General features: G+C 46.5%; 1 protein-coding gene across 1 annotated transcript in view; it reads left to right on the plus strand.

Annotated features, from left to right (window-relative positions):
* efhc1 (EF-hand domain (C-terminal) containing 1) overlaps positions 1-22,732 on the plus strand; it is a 45,761-nt gene that overhangs the window by 21,694 nt on the left and 1,335 nt on the right. The window contains exons 5-8 of the mRNA XM_073050324.1: positions 4,426-4,618; positions 5,275-5,495; positions 5,848-5,988; positions 20,405-20,618. Coding sequence (XP_072906425.1) covers positions 4,426-4,618; positions 5,275-5,495; positions 5,848-5,988; positions 20,405-20,618 — 769 coding nt within the window. The remainder of the gene's footprint in view (positions 1-4,425; positions 4,619-5,274; positions 5,496-5,847; positions 5,989-20,404; positions 20,619-22,732) is intronic.

Genomic DNA, 22,732 nt, shown 5'->3' on the forward strand with positions numbered 1-22,732 from the left:
TCTCCTTAAAGTTAGCCTTTCTCCAATCAAAAATCTCAACCCTGGGTCCAGTCCTCTCCTTCTCCATAATTATATTGAAACTAATGGCATTGTGATCACTGGACCCGAAGTGCTCCCCAACACATACCTCCGTCACCTGACCTATCGCATTCCCTAACAGAAGATCCAACACTGCCCCTTCTCTAGTTGGTACCTCTATGTATTGCTGCAAAAAACTATCCTGCACACATTTTACAAACTCCAAACCATCCATCCCTTTTACAGTATGGGCTTCCCAGTCTATGTGTGGAAAATTAAAATCTCCCACAATCACAACCCTGTGCTTACTACAAATATCTGCCATCTCCTTGCAAATTTGCTCCTCCGATTCTCACTCCCCATTAGGTGGTCTATAATATACCCCTATAAGTGTTACTACACCTTTCCCATTCCTCAATTCCACCCAAATAGTCTCCCTAGACGAGCCCTCTAATCTATCCTGCCAGAGCACTGCTGTAATATTTTCTCTGACAAGCAACGCAACACCTCCCCCTCTTGTCCCTCCGATTCTATCACACCTGAAGCAACGAAATCCAGGAATATTTAGTTGCCAATCACTCCTCTCCTGCAACCATGTTTCACTGTTACGTTCCCCAGTAACCGGGTGACTTACCAGCAAAGATAGATAGGTCCGCTGAAGCCTGGTGCTACTATTTTCAAACGTTTTTATTTATAAAGGGGCACAAACGTATGGTTACTACAAAACATTCAGATCATATACATCGTCAAAACTCAATCTAAAGTACAGGTGTAGTAATAATCAATCAAAAATGAGTTCTATCGTTGTCTAGGGGATACTGAGTCCAATTGGATATAAGAGTCACTCAAAGTCTGCAGGCTCCCCCGTTTCGGGAACCGCTGGCGTTTCACGTGTTGGAGAGAGAGAAAAGGAACACTTGCCCGTCGTCCTTGCGAAGCAAATCCCTGCTGTTAGTTAAAGCTGTTTTTCCTTTTGGGTCCAGCCACAGACTCCCGATCCAGAATCTAACGCACGTGGTTTCCTTCAGAATGGCTTCCCGTCCCGACGGGAAGCACTTTCGTATCTTCTTCGTGTGTCTCCTTGGTGCGTCTGAGGCCCCGCCTCGGCAGCCCACCTTTTATCTGGACTGGCAGGGTTGTAGATGTCAATCAGGGTGGGGGTGAGGCAATCTTTCCCCCATCACCCATCTCACATTGCCCTTAGGGTTTGCACGTAGTCCAATTCCTTATTCCACAAAGGTGTCTCCCAAGACAATGGCTATGTCCAAGGCTTTTGTCTTGCTGAGCGGCCAGCCCACATTCCAAACCGTAAGGCTCTCTCTCTCTTGCGATTCTCACAAAGGAGGGGGCTGAGGTCATGACTAATAGCTACAACATCATATTTCCAGTTATCAATCCATGCTCTAAGCTCATCCACCTTTCTTACAATGCTCCTAGCATTAAAATAAATGCATTTAAGAAATTCTCCACCTCTTCCTCTTTGTTTATCTCTAACAGTACAAAGAACTTTACTGTCTTTTTCTTCCTTCTTCCATACATCTGTTCCCTACACTCTGGTTCCCCTCCCCCCTCATATCTAGTTTAAATCCACTGGACCCTCTCTAGCAAACCTACCATCATTTACAATTTTCCAGTCTTCCAGGCTGACAACAGCACATTGTGTTGACGTTTAATGTAAACAACACATTTCACTGTACTTTTTGATTTACATGTGACAAATAAAGCTAATCTTCCTTGTACTCAAGGGATTCCCGAACCCTGCCTCCTTTTATCTGACCAGGGCCTCAGTATCCGTTGGCAGCCAGAGTTTACATATCCTGAGAACTTTGCCCTTCACTCCAATGGGAATGGGAATATTCCATGCTGTGTGCGTCTGTCAGCTGCAGGGATATGGGGGCAGTGCAGGTAATCAGGAGACTAGGAGGCTTACTGGGAGATGGACCAGGAGGCGGACCGAGGGACAGACCAGGAGATACACTGGGAGATGGACTGACAGGCAGACTGGGAGATCAACCAAGAGACACAGCAGATCAGGAGACACTCTGGGTGACGGACTGGGAGGCTGACCAGGAGACAGACTGGGAAACCCACCTAGAATCCGACCAGTCGACACACCGGGTGACAGGTCGGGTGATACACTGGGAGACAGATGAGAAGACACACCGGGTGACAGGCCGGGTGATACACTGGGAGACAGATGAGAAGACACACCGGGTGACAGGCCGGGTGATACACTGGGAGACAGATGAGAAGACACACCGGGTGACAGGCCGGGTGATACACTGGGAGACTGATGAGAAGACACACCGGGTGACAGGCCGGGTGATACACTGGGAGACTGATCGGGAAATCCACAAAGAATCAGATCAATAGGCACACTGGGTGATACACTGGGTGGAGGACCAAGAGACAGACTGGAGACACCATGGAAACTGATCTGGGGGACACACAGGGAGGCAGAGGGGAAGATTCATTAGCAGATGGACCAGGAGATTCACCAGGAGACGGATTGGGAGATAGCACAGCAGACAGATCAGGGGATTCACCAGGTGGGACCAGAAGATACACCAGGAGATAGATTGGGAAGAAGACAAGAACGTAGACCAGGACACTCAACAGGAGATGGACCGGATGATGGATTGATCGACAGACTGAGTGGTGGTTTCAGAGGCAGGATGGTTGGTCAACTGTGATGTGGACAGAAAGGCAGATCTAGATGTAACACACACAAAATGCTGGAGGAACTCATCAGACCACTCAGCATCTATGGACAAAAGTACAGTTAACATTTTGGGCTGAAACATCAACTGTACATTACTCTGCCTGGCCTGCTGTGTTCCATCAGCATTTTGTGTGTGCTGCTTGGATTTCCAGCATCTGCAGATTTTCTCTTGTTTCAGATCATGATGGGAACCCAAAAGTGGACTGGGGGGTAGAGTGGGGATGTTAAGCCGGAGATAGATCAGGAAAGGGAAAGACCACAACAACATTTAATGTCAGCAAGACTAAAGAGCTGATTCTTGATTGCCCATTGTGGGATCAGAGGTGGAGAGGGTCAGTTGCTTTAAATTCCTCAGTGTAATCATTCCAGAGGATCTTCCCAGGGATGACACATAAGCAATTACAAAGAAAGCATGACAGCACCTCCACTTAGAAGTTTGTGAAGATCAACGTGTCATCTAAAACTTTGACAAACTTCTTTTGGATGTGTGGTGAGTACATAGACTGGTTGTATTATGGCCTGGTATGGAAACACCAATCCCCTTGAACAGAAAAATAGTGGATATGGCCCAGAATATCATAGTCAAGCCCTCCTAACCATTGAGCACAGGCTTATGAAAGGCAGTCGTAGGAAGGCAAGATCTATCATCAGGAAACCCAACCACCCAGGACATGCTCTCTTATCACCTCTGCCGTCAGGAAAAAGATACAGGAGCCTCAGGACTCACAGCACCATGTTCAGGAACAGTTATTACCCCTCAGTCATCAGGCTCCTGATTACCCTCACTCACCCCATTCCATCACTAAACTGTTTCCACAAACTATGGGTCCACTTTCAAGGGTTCTTCATCTCATGTTCTCCATATTTATTATTGTTCTTTTTCTATTTTTATATTTGCACACTTTGTTGTCTTCTGCAAATTTGTGTTTGCATTTTGGGTGGACTCTTTCATTGATTCGATTGATAGATAGATAGATAGATACTTTATTCATCCCCATGGGGAAATTCAACTTTTTTCCAATGTCCCATACACTTGTTGTAGCAAAACTAATTACATACAATACTTAACTCAGTAAAAAATATGATATGCATCTAAATCACTATCTCAAAAAGCATTAATAATAGCTTTTAAAAAGTTCTTAAGTCCTGGCGGTAGAATTGTAAAGCCTAATGGCATTGGGGAGTATTGACCTCTTCATCCTGTCTGAGGAGCATTGCATCGATAGTAACCTGTCGCTGAAACTGCTTCTCTGTCTCTGGATGGTGCTATGTAGAGGATGTTCAGAGTTATCCATAATTGACCGTAGCCTACTCAGCGCCCTTCGCTCAGCTACCGATGTTAAACTCTCCAGTACTTTGCCCACAACAGAGCCCGCCTTCCTTACCAGCTTATTAAGACGTGAGGCGTCCCTCTTCTTAATGCTTCCTCCCCAACATGCCACCACAAAGAAGAGGGCGCTCTCCACAACTGACCTATAGAACATCTTCAGCATCTCACTACAGACATTGAATGACGCCAACCTTCTAAGGAAGTACAGTCGACTCTGTGCCTTCCTGCACAAGGCATCTGTGTTGGCTGATTTGTAGTTACAGTGAATGCCTGCAGGAAAATGCATCTCAGGGTTGTATATGGTAACGTACATGTACTTCAGTGAACATTTGCTTCTGTGAACCTCCCATGACAGGTGCTGCGTTATTTTGCTTACTGGGATGACCAAGAGAACACGGCTGGGGAATGCCACCATTACGTCATCCATTACTTCCTTGCTGATGGGACCGTGGAGATTCGGGAGGTTTATGAGAAGAATGATGGCCGAGAACCCTTTCCCATGCTGGTGGGAAGGAAGCGATTGCCCAAGACACTGCAACAGTCCCACGGTGAGGAGCTTTCCAGGCACACATACACCCAACATCGACCGGCCCACAGAATATAACTACTCCCAAGCTAACTATCACTGGGGGAACGGTCCCTACACTCGCTGACCCACATCAAGGGATGGGAACCACACACAGAAATCCTAGTGTGGGACAATCCCACACACACACACACACACACGCACACACCTTTTCTCTGGGAGACATTCCCACACAAAAATTGACCCTCACTGCAGAACAGACCCACAGACACACACCGACCCCTCACTGGGGAACGGACCTACAGACACACACTGACCCTCACTGAGGAATGGTCCCCACACACACACACTGACCCTCACTGGGGGATGGTCCCACACACACACCGACCCCTCACTGGGTACGGACCTACAGACACACACTGACCCTCACTGAGGGATGGTCCCCACACACACACACTGACCCTCACTGGGGGATGGTCCCACACACACACTGACCCTCACTGGGGATGGTCTCCCACAATCTGACCTGTACTGGAGACAGGTCTCTCACACACTGTCTCTCACTAAGGGACAGTCGCATTCTGCATGAGTCCCATGACATGGCCATCCTCCCCACAACCTCTTGTTCCCCATCTCGGGCTATCCTTACCCTTGACGTGGTGATCCTCTCCCCTGAAGGCAGCTTCCCCTCCATTTCGATGGAATTGGCAGAAGAGGAGGTGAAGGAGTGGTTCGGTCCCAGGGATTTTGTGGTCGGTCAGCCTGTCACTATCCTTGGGCGCCAATTCTTCATCTACGACTGTGACGAGTTCACCAGGGAATATTATCAGCAGAACGTGCGTGGAGTTGACCTTCACCCTGTCGATGTGACCAAGCAACCACCTACCTCCGAAGACAAGGTCTCCATGGGGGAGGGGACATGGGGGAAGGGGGCAGGTGAGGAAGTGGGGGGAGTGGAAGAAGCAGATAGGGGAGAGTGTGGCAGAATGAGAGGGGAGAGAAGTACTGGGACAGGTTTGGAGCATGTGGGGGAGGGTTTGGGAAGAGGGTTATGAAGGGAGGGGGTGTGTGGAGAGTGGGGATCAGAGTGAGTGGGCAGTGATGTAGACACATCGGTGACAGGATGGAAGGTGAGGGTGAGTGAGGGAGATGGAGGTGTGTGGAGAGGGGATGAGGGTGGGTGGGGAGTGGTGTTGGCAGGGTAGAAACAGAGGAAGTGGCATGTAAGCTCTGGTTCTCTGTTACCCTCAGTGGATTCCTCCCTACAATGGGTTTGGTTCGCTGGAGGATTCGGTGCAGAACTGCCTATCACTGATCCCCAAGGTGCCTAAGAGAGATCTCATCAAACTGCTGGAGAAGGACAAGATTGTCCTCCGCTACGAAGCCAAAATGGTAACTATGTGGGGTTGAGATAAGGCCATCTGTGGGATTGTGGGACAGCAGTGGTGTATTTCTGTGGGATGGGTGAGGATTTGGAAGTTGAAGGTCTCACGCCGTCTGTGGTGCATGTCAATATTTGGTGGGATAGTCACTGAGAAGTTCACCCCAGTGCTGAAGCTGAATCTGAGGAACGAAGAATGGAGTTGAGACGATGGAGTGGCTGAGTAGTCTGATGGACCAAATGGCCTGATTCTGCTCCTATGTCCAATGGTCTTATGGTCATCTACTCCAGTGAGTTGTCACTGGACTGGATGGTGGTGTGACCCTTGGGCTCGGCTAGTGGCTCATTCTAGGGAAAGACAGCCTTTGGCTCAGCTAAACCTGAGAAATCTCATTTGGGTGGATGCTGCGTGATAGTTCCCATTACAAATCAGTACCATGAAATAACAAACAGTACACAATATGCAATTAAACGATTGAGCTTTATAATTCTTCATTTGACTATAAGGTTGGTAAAGAAACAAAATAAAAGGGCACATTACATTAGCAGTGAAACATAACAGAGAGGCCACAACATTAGCAATGAAACCTTACAGCATGTTACAGTGGTTTGAGAGGTGAGGAACTGCCCTGAGGACAGGTAGACAGCAGATGTGGACACAAACTGCTGGAGGAACCCAGCTGAATGAGCAGGATCTGTGGAGACACTCCATGAAAGATTAACATTGTAATGCAGTGAAGTGGGGTAGAAGCTTATTGTTTTCATGGACCTCAGCAGAGACCGTAGGAGTGGGGAGGTTACACTGGAATTGTCCTGTTCCTGATGGACAACAGTGAGGGGTGGATCCAAAATCAGAATCATGTTTAATATCACCAACATATGTGGCTGCAGTACAATGCAAAGTGCAATAAAAATTATATGCAACTAAGTACATGGTTGTAATTCACTCTCCCTTCAGCCTGATGACAAAAGGGAAGGGGCTGTTTCTTCTTTGATGGTTGCAATGAGAAGAGGGCATGTCCAGGGTAATGGGGCCACCTTTTGAAGATGTCCTCAATGCTGGGGAGGCTGGTGCCCGTGATAGAGCTGGCTGAATTTACAACTTTCATTAGTTCTGCTCATCTCGTTATAGTCATACAAAAGTACAGCACAGAAACAGGCCCTTCAGCCTATCTAGTCCATGCTGAAAACATTTAAGCTGCCTCCTCCCATTGACCAGCACCAGGGCCACAGCCCTCCATACCCCCATCATCCATGTACCGATCCAAACTTTGCTTAAAAGTTGAAATAGAGCTCACATGCACACTTGAGCTGGCAGATCGTTCCACACTCACAATACCCTCTGAGTGAAGTTTCCCCACATATTCCCTTTAGACCATAAAATAGAGGAGCAGAAGTAGGCCATTCAGCCCATCAAGTCTGTACCGACATTCAATCATGACTGGAAGAATTGGATCGGCCCATGATTGAATGGTGAAATATACTCAATGGGCCAAATGGCCTACATCTGCTCCTATATCTTATGGCCTTATGGATCTATTTCTTCCAGTCATCCCCACTTCCCTGCCTTCTCCCCATACCCCTTGATGCCCTGGGTAATCAAGAATCTATCTATCTCTGCTTTAAATGCACCCAGTGACTTGGCCTCCACAGCTGCTCATGACAACAAATTCTACAGATTAACCATCCTCTGACTAAAGTAATTTCTCCGCATCTCTGTTCTAAATGGACGTCCTTCAATCCTGAAGTCGTGCCCTTCTTGTCCTAGACTCCCCTACCATGGGAAATAACTTTGCCGTATCTAATCTTATCAAGCCTTTTAACACTCGGAATGTTTCTATGAGATCCTCCCTCATTCTCCTGAACTCCAGGGAATACAGCCCAAGAGATGCCAGACATTCCTCATATGGTAATCCTTTCATTCCTGGAATGATTCTTATGAATCTTCTCTGAACCCACTCCAATGTCAGTATATCCTTTCTAAAATAAGGAGCCAAAACTGCACACAATACTCCCGTGTGGTCTCATGAGTGCCTTATAGAGCCTCAACATCAAATCCCTGCTCTTATATTCAATACCTCTAGAAATGAATGCCAACATTGCATTCGCCGTCTTCACCACCGACTCAACCTGGAGGTTAACCTTTAGTGTATCTTGCACAAGGACTCCCAAAGCCCTTTGCATCTCTGCATTTTGAATTCTCTCCCCATCTAAATAGTCTGCAATCACGAGGAAATCTGAAGATGCTGGAAATTCAAGCAACAACACACACAAAATGCTGGTGGAACACAGCAGGCCAGGCAGCATCTATAGGAGAAGCACTGTCGACGTTTCGGGCCGAGACTCTTCGTCAGGACTAACCGAGAAGAAAGATAGTAAGAGATTTGAAAGTAGTGGGGGGAGGGAGAAATGCGAAATGATAGGAGAAGACCGGAGGGGGTAGGATGAAGCTAAGAGCTGGAAAGGTGATTGGCGAAAGTGATACAGAGCTGGAGAAGGGAAAGGATCATGGGACGAGAGGCCTCGGGAGAAAGAAAGGGGGGGGGGGGGGGGGGAAGCACCAGAGGGAGATGGAGAATAGGCAAATAACTAAATATGTCATGGATAGACATGGCCTCCTCTACTGTCAAGATGAAGCCACACTCAGGTTGGAGGAACAACACCTTATATACCAGCTGGGTAGCCTCCAACCTGATAGCATGAACATTGACTTCTCTAACTTCCGTTAATGCCCCTCCTCCCCTTCTTACCCCATCCCTGACATATTTAGTTGTTTGCCTGTTCTCTATCTCCCTCTGGTGTTTCCCCCCCACTTTCTTTCTCCCGAGGCCTCCCGTCCCATGATCCTTTCCCTTCTCCAGCTCTGTATCACTTTCGCCAATCACCTTTCTAGCTCTTAGCTTCATCCCACCCCCTCCGGTCTTCTATCATTTCGCATTTCCCCCTCCCCCTACTACTTTCAAATCTCTTACTATCTTTCTTCTCGGTTAGTCCTGACGAAGAGTCTCGGCCCGAAACGTCGACAGTGCTTCTCCTATAGATGCTGCCTGGCCTGCTGTGTTCCACCAGCATTTTGTGTAAATAGTCTGCACATTTATTTCTTCCACCAAAGTGCATGGCCATACACTTTACAACATTGTATTTCATTTGTCACTTCTTTGCCCATTCTCCTAAACTATCTGAGTCTCTGTGCAGGCTCTCTGTATCCTCAACTCTACCCGCTCCTCCACCTATCTTTGAATCATTGGCAAATTTAGCCACAAATCCATTAATACCGTAGTCCAAATCATTGACATACATTGTAAAAAGCAGCGGTCCCAACACCGACCCCTGTGGAACTCCACTGGTAACCGGCAGCCAGCCAGAATAGGATCCCTTTATTCCCACTCTCTGTTTTCTGCTGATCAACCAGTGCTCCACCCACGCTCGTAACTTCCCTGTAATTCCACGGGCTCCATCTTGCTAAATAGCCTCATGTGCGGCACCTTTTCTAAGGCCTTCCAAGTACCCCACGTCGACTGCATCTCCTTTGTCTACCCTGCTTGTAATTTCTTCAAAAAATTGCAGTAGGTTAATCAGATAGGACTTCCCTTTCAGGAAACCATGCTGGCTTTGGCCTACCTTGTCATGTGCCTCCAAGTACTCCATAATCTCATCCCTAACAATCGATTCCAACAACTTCCCAACCACTGATGTCAGGCTAGCAGGTCTATAGTTTCCTTTCTGCTGCCTCCCACCCTTCTTAAATAGCGGAGTAACATTTGCAAATTTCCAGTCATCCGGTACAATGCCAGAATCCTTTGATTCTTGAAAGATCATTGTTAATGCCTCCACAATCTCTTCAGCTACTTCCTTCAGAACCCGAGGGTGCATTCCATCAGGTCCAGGAGATTTATCCACCCTCAGACCATTAAGCTTCTTGAGCACCTTCACATTCATAATTTTCACTGCACCTGCTTCTCTTCCCTGACACTCTTGAATGTCTGGTCTACTACAGATATCTTCCACTGTGAAGAGAGATGCAAAATACACATTCAGTTCCTCTGCCAGCTGTGCATCTCTCATTACAATATCTCCAGTGTCATTTTCTATTGGTCCTATATCTACCCTCAACTCTTTTATCCTTTATATACTTATAAAAGCTTTTAGTATCTTCTTTGATATTAGTCGCCAGCTTTCTTTCATAATTCATCTTTGCCTTCCTAATGATCATCTTAGTTTCCTTCTGCAAGTTTTTAAAAACTTCCCAATCCTCTATCTTCCCAGTAGCTTTGTCTTCCTTGTATACCCTCTCTTTTGCTTTTACTTAGGCTCTGATTTCACTTGTGAGCCACAGTGGTGTCCTTCTTACATTCAAAAATTTCTTATTTGGAATATATCTGTCTTGTATTTCCCTCATTTTTTGCAGAAACTGCAGCCATTTCTGCTCTGCTGTCCTTCCTGCTAGTGTCCCTTTCCAGTGAACCTTGGTCAGTTCCCCTCTCATGCCATTGTAATTCCCTTTATTCCACTGAAATACGACACATTGGATTTATTTTTTCCCTCTCAAATTTCAAAGTGAACTTAATCATATTGTGGTCACTGTTCCCTAAGGGTTCCTTAACCTTTAGCTCTTATCACCCCCGGATCATTGCACAACATCCAGTCCAGCACAGCTGATTCCCTGGCGGGCTCAATGACAAGCTGTTCTAAAAAGCCATCCCTTAGACATTCTATAAATTCTCTCTCTTGAGGTCCAGTACTGGCCTGGTTTTCCCAATCCAGTTTCATGTTAAAATCCCCAACGATTATCATGACATTGCCCTTCTGACACGCCTTTTCTATCTCCTGCTGTAATTTATAATCGGCATCCTGGCTGCTGTTTGGAGGCCTCTATACAACTGTCATTAGGGTCCTTTTATGTTTGCCATTTCAACCTATAGAGAGTCTTCCCCTTAAACCTTTCACCTATCACTCTTATCTCATGACCTCTGTGGTCCCACCCAACCTCAGTGGAAAAGGCCTATTTGCATTCATGCCTTCTATACCCCTCATAATTTTGTATACCTCTATCAAATCTCCTCTCAATCTTCTACATTCGAAGAAATAAAGTCCTAACCTAATTGGTCTTTCATATAATTTGGGTGCTTCAGACCTGGCTACATCCTTGTAAATATTCTCTGCACTTTTTCAACCTTATTCACGTCTTTCCTCTAAGTTGGTGATCAAAACTGCACACCGTACTCCAAATTAGGCATCACCAATATAACTTCAATATGATATCCCATCTCCTGTACTCAATACATTGATTCATGAAAGCCAATGTGCCAAAAACTTTCTTTATGACCCCATCTATCTGTGACACCACTTTCAATGAATTTTCGATATGTTCCCAGATCCTTCTGTTGTACCACATTCCTGGGGGCCGTACCATTCTCTGTATAAGACCTACCCTGATTAGTCCTACCGAAGTGCAAAACCTCACACTTGTCTGCATTAGTTCTGAGTAGGTACATTCCAATGAGACATGGAAAGGATGGTAGGGTGCAAGATCCGTGGTGCACAAAGGCTGTTGTAAATCTAGTTAAGAGGAAAAGAAGAGCTTATGAGAGGTTCAAAAACTAGGTAATGATAGAGATCTAGTAGACTATAAGGCCAGCAGGAAGGAGCTTAAGAATGAAATTAGGAGAGCCAGAAGGGGCCATGAGAAGGCATTGGCGGACAGGATTAAGGAAAACCCCAAGGCATTCTATAAGTATGTGAAGAGCAAGCGGATAAGATGTGAGAGAATAGGACCTATCAAGAGTGATAGTGGAAAACTGTGTATGGAAACGGAGGAAATAGCGGAGGTACTTAATGAATACCTTGCTTCAGTATTCACTAGTGAAAATGACCTTAGCAATTGTGGGGATGACTTACAGTGGACAGAAATGCTTGAGCATATAGACACTAAGGAAGAGGATATGCTGGAGCTTTTGAAAAGCATTAACTAAGTTATGTTGCTGAGTCCGGACGAGATATACCCCAGGCTACCTTGGGAAGTGAGGGAGGTGGCTTAGTTTTACAGACAGATGTGGTCTGGGCTGGTGGGTGGTGTAGTTTTACAGAGAGACGTGGTCTGGGCTGGTGGGTGGTGTAGTTTTACAGAGAGACATGGACTGGAAGTTTTCAGAAGTTTTCTGATGACTCTGCCATAGTTGGATGCATCAGCAAGGGAGGTGAGGCTAAGTACAGGGCTACGGTGGGAAACTTAGTCACATGGTGCGAGCAGAATCATCTGCAGCTTAATGTGAAAAAGACTGAGGAGCTGGTGGTGGACCTGAGGAGGGCTAAGGCACCGGTCAGCCCTGTTTCCATCCAAGGGGTCAGTATGGACATGGTGGAGGATTACAAATACCTGGGGATATGAATGGACAATAAACTGGACTGGTCAAAGAACACTGAGGCTGTCTACAAGAAGGGTCAGAGCCGTCTCTATTTCCTGAGGAGACTGAGGTCCTTTAACATCTGCCGGACGATGCTGAGGATGCTCTATGAGGCTGTGGTGGCCAGTGCTATCATGTTTGCTGTTGTGTGCTGGGGCAGCAGGCTGAGGGTAGCAGACACCAACAGAATCAGCAAACCCATTCGTAAGGCCAGTGATGTTGTGGGGGTGGAACTGGACTCTCTGATGGTGGTGTCTGAAAAGAGGATTCTGTCCAAGTTGCATGCCATCTTGGACAATGACTCCCATCCACTCCATAATGTACTGGTTAGGCACAGGAGTACATTCAGCCAGAGACTCATTCCACCGAGCTGTAACACTGAGCGTCATAGGAAGTCATTCCTACCTGTGGCCATCAAACTTTACAACTCCTCCCTCGGAGTGTCAGACACCCTGAGCCAATAGGCTGGTCCTGGACTTATTTCCACTTGGCATGATTAACTTATTATTTAATTATTTATGGTTTTATATTGCTATATTTCTTTACTATTCTTGGTTGGTGTGGCTGTAACGAAACCCAATTTCCCTCGGGATCAATAAAGTATGTCCGTCTGGACTTGGTGTAGCTTTACAGAGAGACCTGGTCTGGACGTGGTGTAGCTTTACGGAGAGACTTGGACTGGTCTGGACGTGGTGTAGTTTTACAGAGAGACGTGGTCTGGTCTGGACGTGGTGTAGCTTTACGGAGAGATGTGGTCTGGTCTGGACGTGGTGTAGTTTTACAGAGAGACTTGGTCTGGTCTGGACGTGGTGTAGCTTTACGGAGAGACTTGGTCTGGTCTGGACGCGGACTGGTCTGGACGTGGTGTAGTTTTACAGAGAGACGTTGTCTGGTCTAGACGTGGTGTAGCTTTACAGAGAGACCTGGTCTGGACGTGGTGTAGTTTTACAGAGAGATGTGGTCTGGTCTGGATGTGGTGTAGCTTTACAGAGAGACGTGGTCTGGTCTGGACGTGGTGTAGTTTTACAGAGAGACGTGGTCTGGTCTGGACGTGGTGTAGCTTTACAGAGAGACGTGGTCTGGTCTGGACGTGGTGTAGTTTTACAGAGAGACGTTGTCTGGTCTGGACGTGGTGTAGCTTTACAGAGAGACGTGGTCTGGTCTGGACGTGGTGTAGTTTTACAGAGAGACGTGGTCTGGTCTGGACGTGGTGTAGCTTTACAGAGAGGCGTGGTCTGGTCTGGACGTGGTGTAGTTTTACAGAGAGACGTTGTCTGGTCTGGACGTGGTGTAGCTTTACAGAGAGACGTGGTCTGGTCTGGACGTGGTGTAGTTTTACAGAGAGACGTGGTCTGGTCTGGACGTGGTGTAGCTTTACAGAGAGACGTGATCTGGTCTGGACGTGGTGTAGCTTTACAGAGAGACGTGATCTGGTCTGGACGTGGTGTAGTTTTACAGAGAGACGTGGTCTGGTCTGGACGTGGTGTAGTTTTACAGAGAGACGTGGTCTGGTCTGGACGTCGTGTAGTTTTACAGAGAGACTTGGTCTGGTCTGGACGTGGTGTAGCTTTACAGAGAGACGTGGTCTGGTCTGGACGTGGTGTAGTTTTACAGAGAGACGTGGTCTGGTCTGGATGTGGTGTAGTTTTACAGAGAGACGTGGTCTGGTCTGGACGTGGTGTAGTTTTACAGAGAGCGGTGGTCTGGTCTGGATGTGGTGTAGCTTTATGGATTGACTTGGTCTGGTCTGGACGTGGTGTAGTTTTACAGAGAGACGTTGTCTGGTCTAGACGTGGTGTAGTTTTACAGAGAGACGTGGTCTGGTCTGGACGTGGTGTAGCTTTACGGAGAGACGTGGTCTGGTCTGGACGTGGTGTAGTTTTACAGAGAGACATGGTCTGGTGGGTGGTGAAGCTTTATGGAGACGTGGTCTGGTCTGGACGTGGTGTAGTTTTACAGAGAGACGTGGTCTGGTCTGGACGTGGTGTAGTTTTACAGAGAGATGTGGTCTGGTCTGGACGTGGTGTAGTTTTACAGAGAGACGTGGTCTGGTCTGGACGTGGTGTAGTTTTACAGAGAGACGTGGTCTGGTCTGGACGTGGTGTAGTTTTACAGAGAGACGTGGTCTGGTCTGGACGTGGTGTAGTTTTACAGAGAGACGTGGTCTGGTCTGGACGTGGTGTAGTTTTACAGAGAGACGTGGTCTGGTCTGGACGTGGTGTAGTTTTACAGAGAGACATGGTCTGGTGGGTGGTGATGCTTTATGGAGACAAGGTCTGGTCTGGACATGGTGTAGCTTTACAGAGAGACGTGGTCTGGGCTGGTGGGTGGTGTAGCTTTACAGAGAAATGTGGTCTGGGCTGGTGGGTGGTGTAGCTTTACAGAGAGACGTGGTCTGGTCTGGACGTGGTGTAGTTTTACAGAGAGACATGGTCTGGTGGGTGGTGAAGCTTTATGGAGACGTGGTCTGGTCTGGATGTGGTGTAGCTTTACAGAGAGACGTGGTCTGGTCTGGACGTGGTGTAGCTTTACAGAGAAATGTGGTCTGGGCTGATGGGTGGTGTAGCTTTACAGAGAGACGTTGACTGGGCTGGTTTGTGTTCATGAATAAGGGTTGAATTGGAAAATAACCAGAGGCCAAGGTGAGGCAAACTGCAGAGCAGGAATGTGCATTTCCCCCTCTGTGGTGCCAGGACTTCAGTCAAATGAATTGGACGAGTACTTATCAAAATTTTTCTTCAATGTTGAAGTTGAATCTGTGTCCACCAGTTGTGTTGGCAGCTTGTTCCACACTCTCACCATCATCTGAGTGAAGCTTCCTCATGCTTTCCTTTAACCTTTCAACCTTAATCCATAGCCTCTCATCAAACCTCAACAGAAAAAGCCTGATTTTATTTACCCTAACTACACCCATTTATAACCTTGCATACCTGTATTAAATCTCTCCTTATTCTCCTGAGCTCTAAGAAATAAAATCCTAACCTATTCAACCTGTAACAACAACTTTCTGTGCTAGTCTCCTCCAAGATCCAAGGGGACATCTTGTGAGACCCTGGGGATTTATCCAGCCTAATTCACTTCAAGACAGTACACATTTCCTCTTCCATAATCTGGATACAGTTCATCACCTCACTATTCTTTTGCCTCAGTTCTATAGTCCATGTCTGTCTCCCAAGTTGATGCAGATGCAGGAAAGATATTCCGCCACTGGGGAGAAAGGGTATTCAAAACTGCCCAATGCATCATTAGCACCAGCCTACTCACCATCAAGGACATGCATACAGAAAGCAGCTGGAAAAGGGTTAGTAATATCAGGCAGGATCCCACCCACCTTACTCATGGACTGTTGTCCCACTCCCATCATACAGCCATAGAGTCATAGCAAGGTACAGCACAAACAGCCCATCTAGTCCATCAGGGAGGAGGGTACAGTCTTCAGGCCAGAACCACCATACTCAAAAATAGTTCCTAAGGCTGACCAACCCCTCCACCCACTAACTCACCCCTCAACACTCCCAACCACCACTACTTTATCATTTCCTGTCAGTCACCTTACACACAGTGCCTAGCATTACTTGATAGGCATACAATTAATCTATGTTTGTAAGCTATTGTATTCATTTATATTTATTGTGTTTTTTATTATAAAGTTAGACCAGATGCAGAATTAGCCCATTTGGCCCATCAAGTCTGCTTTGCCATTCAACCATGAGTGATACCTTGCCCCCCCCCCCCCCAGCCCCAATCCCTGGCCTTCTTACTGTAACCTTTAATGCTGTGTCCAATCAAGAACCTACCTGCCTTAAATACACCCAACGACCTGGTCTCTAAAGCTGCCTGTGGTAATAAATTCCACAAATTCACCATCCTCTGGCGAAAGAAATTTCTCTACATCTGTTTTATATGGACGTCTTCTTTTATATGGCTGTGCCCTCTTGTCCTAGACTTCCCCCAGTATGGAAAACATCCTTTCCACATCAACTCTGTCTAAGCCTTTCAACATTCGAAAGGTTTCAATGAGATTCTTCCCCCTAAATCCTTCTAAATTCCAGCGAATACAGACTCAGAGCTATCAGACGTTCCTCGTATGATAACCCTTTCATTTTCGGAATCATCCTTGTGAACCTCATCTGAACCCTCTCCAATGCCAGCACATCTTTTCTAAGATGAGGGGCCCAGAACTGTTCACAATACTCAAGGTGAGGCCTCAGCAGTGCCTTATAAAGCCTCAGCATCACATCCTTTCTCTTGTATTCAAGACCTCTTGAAATGAATGCTGACATGGCATTTGCCTTCCTCACCACCGACTCAACCTGCAAGTTAACCTTCAGGGTGTTCTGCACAAGGACTCCCAAGTCCCTTTACATCTCAGATTCCTGGATTTTCTGCCTGTTTCGAAAATAGTCCGCACATTTCTTTCTACTTCCAAAGTTTATGACCATGCATTTTCCAATATGGTATTTCAATATTACTGGATTAGGTATTGTGTAATGAACTGGAGGTGATTAGAGAGATTGAGGTGAAGGAACCCTTAGGAGGCAGTGATCACAACATGATTGAGTTCACTGTAAAATTTGAGAAAGAGAAGCCGAAATCCGTTGTGTTGGTATTTCAGTGGAGTAAAGGAAATTACAGTGGCATGAGACAGGAACTGGCCAAGGTTGACTGGAAAGGGACACCAGCAGGAAGGATAGCAGAGCAGCAGTGGCTGGAGTTTATGCAAGAAGTGAGGAAGGTGCAAGACAGATATATTCCAAAAAAGAAGAAATTTTCAAATGGAAAAAGGATGCAACCGTGGCTGACAAGAGAAGTCAAAGCCAAAGTAAAAGCAAAGGAGAGGCCATACAATTACGGGAAAGTTACATACGTGGATAGAGTGTTGGCTGATTGGCAGGAAACGAGAGAGTGGGAATAAAGGGATCCCATTCTGTTTGGCTGCCAGTTATCAGTGGTGTTCCACAAGGTCAGTGTTGGGGCCACTTCTTTTTACGTTGTATATCAGCAATCTGGATTATGGAATAGATGGCTTTGTGGCTAAGTTTGCTGATGATACAAAGATAGGTGGAGGGGCCGGTAGTGCTGAGGAAACAGAGTTTGCAGAGAGACTTGGATAGATTGGGGGAATGGGCAAAGAAGTGGCAAATGAATTACAATGTTGGAAGGCATATGGTCATACACTTCGGTAGAAGAAATAAACGGGCAGACTATTATTTAAATGGGGAGAGAATTCAAAGTTCTGAGATGCAACAGGACTTGGGAGTCCTCATGCAAGATACCCTTAAGGTTAACCTCCAGGTTGAGTCAGTGGTGAAGAAGGCGAATGTAATGTTGGTATTCATTTCTAGAGGAATAGAGTATAGGAGCAGGGATGTGATGTTGAGGCTTTATAAAGGCACTGGTAAGACCTCACTTGGAGTACTGTGTTCAGTTTTGGGTTCCTTATTTAAGGAAGGATGTGCTGACATTGGAGAGGGTTCAGAGCAGATTCACTAGAATGATTCCGGGAATGAGAGGGTTAACATATGAAGAACGTTTGACCGCTCTTGGACTGTACTCCTTGGAGTTTAGAAGAATGAGGGGGGACCTCATAGAAACATTTTGAATGTTGAAAGGCACGGACAGAGTGGATGTGGCACAGTTGTTTCCCATGGTGGGGGAGTCTAGTACGAGAGGGCATGACCTAAGGATTGAAGAGCACCCATTCAGAACAGAGATGCGAAGAAATTTTTTTAGCCAGAGGGTGATGAATCTGTGGAATTTGTTGCCACAGGTGGCAATGGAGGCCAAGTCATTGGGTGTATTTAAGGCAGAGATTGATAGGTATCTGAGTAGCCAGGGCATCAAAGGTTATGGTGAGAAGACAGGGGAGTGGGACTAAATGGGAGAATGGATCAGTTCATGATAAAATGGCGGAGCAGACTCGATGGGCCGAATGGCCAACTTCTGCTCCTTTGTCTTATGGTCTTATTTGCCACTTTCTTGCTCATTCTCCTAATCTGTCCAAGTCCTTCTGCATCCTACCTGTTTCCTCAACACTACCTGCCCCTCCACCAATCTTCATATCATCTACAAACTTGGCAACAAAGCCATCTATTCCATCATCTATATCATTTATATACAGCATAAAAAGTAGTCCCTACACCGACCCCTGCAGAACACCACTAGTCACTGGCACCCAACCAGAAAAGGATCCTTTTATTCTCAATCACTGCCTCCTACCAATCAGCCAATGCTCTAACTATGTTAGTATCTTTCTTATAATACCATGGGCTCTTAACTTGGTAAGCAGCCTTATGTGTTGCACCTTGTCAAAAGCCTACTGAAAGTCCAAATTTACAACATCTGTGCATGGAGACCAGGTTGTTGGGTGTATTTAAGGCAGAGATTGAAAGGTTCTTGATTGGACGTGGCATCAAAGGTTATGGGGAGAAGGCCAGGACCTGGGGTTGAGGAGGAGATTTTAAAAAATTTATCAGCTATGATTGAATGGTGGAGCAGACTCAATGGGCCAGATGGCCTAATTCTGGTCCTATGTCTTATGGTCGAACGTTACAACTGGCCCTTGTCCAATGCAGAATCTCAACCTGAGGACTAGACCTATGTTACTCCATAACTATCTTGAAACTATTGAAATTATGATTACTAGATGCAAAGCATTCCCCTACACACACTTCTGTCAGCTGTCCTCTCTCATTCTCAAAGCAGAGATCTAGTATTACACTTTCTGTAGTTGGGACTTCTAATTCAGAAAACCTTCCTGAACACAAACTCTGTCCTTTTACAGTATGGGAGTCCCAGTCAACACGTAAATGTTAATGTGCGATTTATTAAATTTGCCTCTGTACTAAATCCAAAACAGCCTTTACCTGGTTAAGAAAGGTAAATACAATGTTAGCATATATTTTGAGAGGGATAGAATATAAAAGCAAAGATGTAACGCTGAGGCATTGGTCAGACTGCACGGGGTATTATGAGCAGTTTTGGGCCCCTTATCTAAGGAAGGAAGTGCTGACATTCAGGAGGATCCAGGGGAGGTTCACAAGAATGATTCCAGAAATGAAAGGCTTGTATGCAGAGTATTTGATGGCTCTGGGTCTGTAATCACTGGAGTTTAGAAGAATGAGGAGGGATCTCATTGAAACCTATTGAATATCAAAAGGCCCAGATAGAGTGGATATGGTGAGAATGTTTCCTATAATGAGGAAGTCTTGGTCCAGAGGGCATCTGATTTACATGGACATCCTTTAGAACAGAGATGAGTGTTTGTTTAGCCAGAGGATGGTGAATCTGTGGAATTCCTTGCCACAGGTGGCTGTAGAGGCAAAGTCATTAGGTATATCTAAAGTGGAGGTTGATGGGTTCTTGATTAGTCAGGGCATCACAGGTTAAGAGGGAGAAGGCAAGAGAATGGGGCTGAGATGATAATAAATCAGCCATGATGAAATGGCAGTGCAGACTCGATGGGCTGAATGGCTTAATTCTGCTCCTATGTCTTGTAGTCTATAAATGACTCCCACCAGCATCTCCATTCCCTTTAATCTCCCCTCACATGCCCGTGGCATCTTGAGCCCCAGTCATTTCTCACATCTGCACTTGTTTCAGCTTGCTTGATCATGCCACGGCATCAATGTCTTCTTTCTGAGTCAGAAATCCCCAGAGCACAACTTTGATCCACCTACAACTCTCTGTAATGCTTCATATCATACCCTCTCACCTCTGTCTTAGAATGGTGATTGTATATAAAACCAGAGGCACTATGGACATTGCTTTTCAGTAGTTGCAGTCTTTAAACCTCGCTGGATCTGGCTGTCAATTTTTACAGGAATCTGGGTAACTATCTGAAGAATTTTAGATGAGAGTGGGAAGACACCCAGCTGAATGGGTTGGTGCGGAGTTAATGGGCCAAATGGCCTCTTCCCATTCTGCTGTGGGGCCTGAATGAGGGTGGAGGTTACCTGAAGATTAGAAGCAAAAGATGGGAGCTTGGTGATGAGTACTCTACTTCCCCCCCCCCCCCCCCCAGGAGTCGAGGTACCCAGAGGACAATGCCCGAAGGTTCATCCTCAGCTTCCATGTGGCCACAGACACCATCAGCATCTTCGAACCACCACTCCGCAACTCTGGCAGAACCGGTGGAAAGATCCTGTCGAAGATCAGGATTCCCAAACCAGGGAGCAATGTGGAAAAGCCTGAATTCTACACAGCCAGAGACCTGGCCATCTGTTCAGTTGTGGAAGGTACAATTGAGAGGCATGTGGAAGAATGGCTGGAGGGTGTGGGGAGGATGATGGTAGCTGGGTGACTGTCAGGAGAGGAAAAGGGAATACACAGCAGTACAAAGTACCCCTTGTTTCCCTCAACAGCTATACAGCTGTGGGAATGACTGACCGAAGGAAGCCACACAACTAGGTGTCTGTGACTCAGCAGGGAAGAGGGGAGGAGTGCAATAGTGATCAGGGATTCCACATATAGAGAAGACACAAGCTTCTGTAGATGTGAAAGATTCTGTAAATGTGTATGTTGCCTCCCAGGTGAAAGGAATATCTCAGATTGGGTCTAGAGGGGGCGATTCAGCAGACAAAGTCGTGGTGCACACCGGTGCCAACAACATTGGTAGGAAAAGGGATGAGGTCCTGGAAAAGAGAATATAGGGAGCAAGGTAGAAAGCTGACAAGCAGGACCTCCTGAGTGGTAATCTCTGGATTGCGGCCTGTGCCACGTGCAGTGAGGGTAAGAGAATAGAATGAATGGGCTTACCAGGGATCGTAAATCAGACATGATAGAATGGATGCGTCAAACTCTGCCTCTGTTTCTCACGGTCCTCAGGGCCAAGGTAACACACGGAAGAGAGAAAAGTGTGAACAGTGACAGAGTTTGCAAAATGGTAGGTGGAGAGGTGACAGAGGGGTGTAAATGGTGGGATCTGATAGGAGAATAATAGGAGGTGGGTAGATATCAAGAGGGAGTGGAGTGTTCCCCTCAGACTAAAGGTAGAGTTGGTATGGGAGGAAACTGGGAGGGGGGAGAAGTAAAAAGAGGGGAGAGGGTAAAGGATGGGGATGGGAGATTAGGAGGTCTGTTACCTAGTCTGAGAATTCAGTATTGATGAAGTGCAGACACCAGAGTCCATGCCAGGACTGATCAGTGTTAAAGTAAATGGAACTCGAAGCTATGTGGGGCAGGGTGGACCAGGGTTGAACACCTGCATGCTGGCGTGAGTAAAGGTGTGGTCGAAGAGAGTGGAGATCAGGAAATGGCAGCATCAGTCACTGTTCGGGAGGGATCTCAGACGGTCACTGTACAGTCTCAGGAGGGATATCAGTCAGTCACTGTACGGTCCCAGGATGGGGGTTATCAGATAGATAGATAGATAGATACTTTATTCATCCCCATGGGGAAATTCAACTTTTTTTTTCCAATGTCCCATACACTTGTTGTAGCACAACTAATTACATACAATACTTAGCTCAGTAAAAAAATATGATATGCATCTAAATCACTATTTCAAAAAGCATTAATAATAGCTTTTAAAAAGTTCTTAAGTCCTGGCGGTAGAATTGTAAAGCCTAATGGCATTGGGGAGTATTGACCTCTTCATCCTGTCTGAGGAGCATTACATCGATAGTAACCTGTCGCTGAAACTGCTTCTCTGTCTCTGGATGGTGCTATGTAGAGGATGTTCAGAGTTATCCATAATTGACCGTAGCCTACTCAGCGTCCTTCGCTCAGCTACCGATGTTAAACTCTCCAGTACTTTGCCCACGACAGAGCCCGCCTTCCTTACCAGCTTATTAAGACGTGAGGCGTCCCTCTTCTTAATGCTTCCTCCCCAACACGCCACCACAAAGAGGGCGCTCTCCACAACTGACCTATAGAACATCTTCAGCATCTCACTACAGACATTGAATGACGCCAACCTTCTAAGGAAGTACAGTCGACTCTGTGCCTTCCTGCACAAGGCATCTGTGTTGGCAGTCCAGTCTAGCTTCTCGTCTAACTGTACTCCCAGATACTTGTAGGTCTTAACCTGCTCCACACATTCTCCATTAATGATCACTGGCTCCATATGAGGCCTAGATCTCCTAAAGTCCACCACCATCTCCTTGGTCTTGGTGATATTGAGACGCAGGTAGTTTGTGTTGCACCATATCACAAAGTCCTGTATCAGTTTCCTATACTCCTCCTCCTGTCCATTCCTGACACACCCCACTATGGCCGTGTCATCAGCGAACTTCTGCACATGGCAGGGCTCCGAGTTATATTGGAAGTCTGATGTGTACAGGATGAACAGGACCGGAGAGAGTACGGTTCCCTGCGGCGCTCCTGTGCTGCTGACCACCGTGTCAGACCT

The sequence above is a fragment of the Hemitrygon akajei genome, chromosome 7 (assembly GCF_048418815.1).
Source record: "Hemitrygon akajei chromosome 7, sHemAka1.3, whole genome shotgun sequence".
NCBI classification, from domain to species: Eukaryota; Metazoa; Chordata; class Chondrichthyes; order Myliobatiformes; family Dasyatidae; genus Hemitrygon; species Hemitrygon akajei.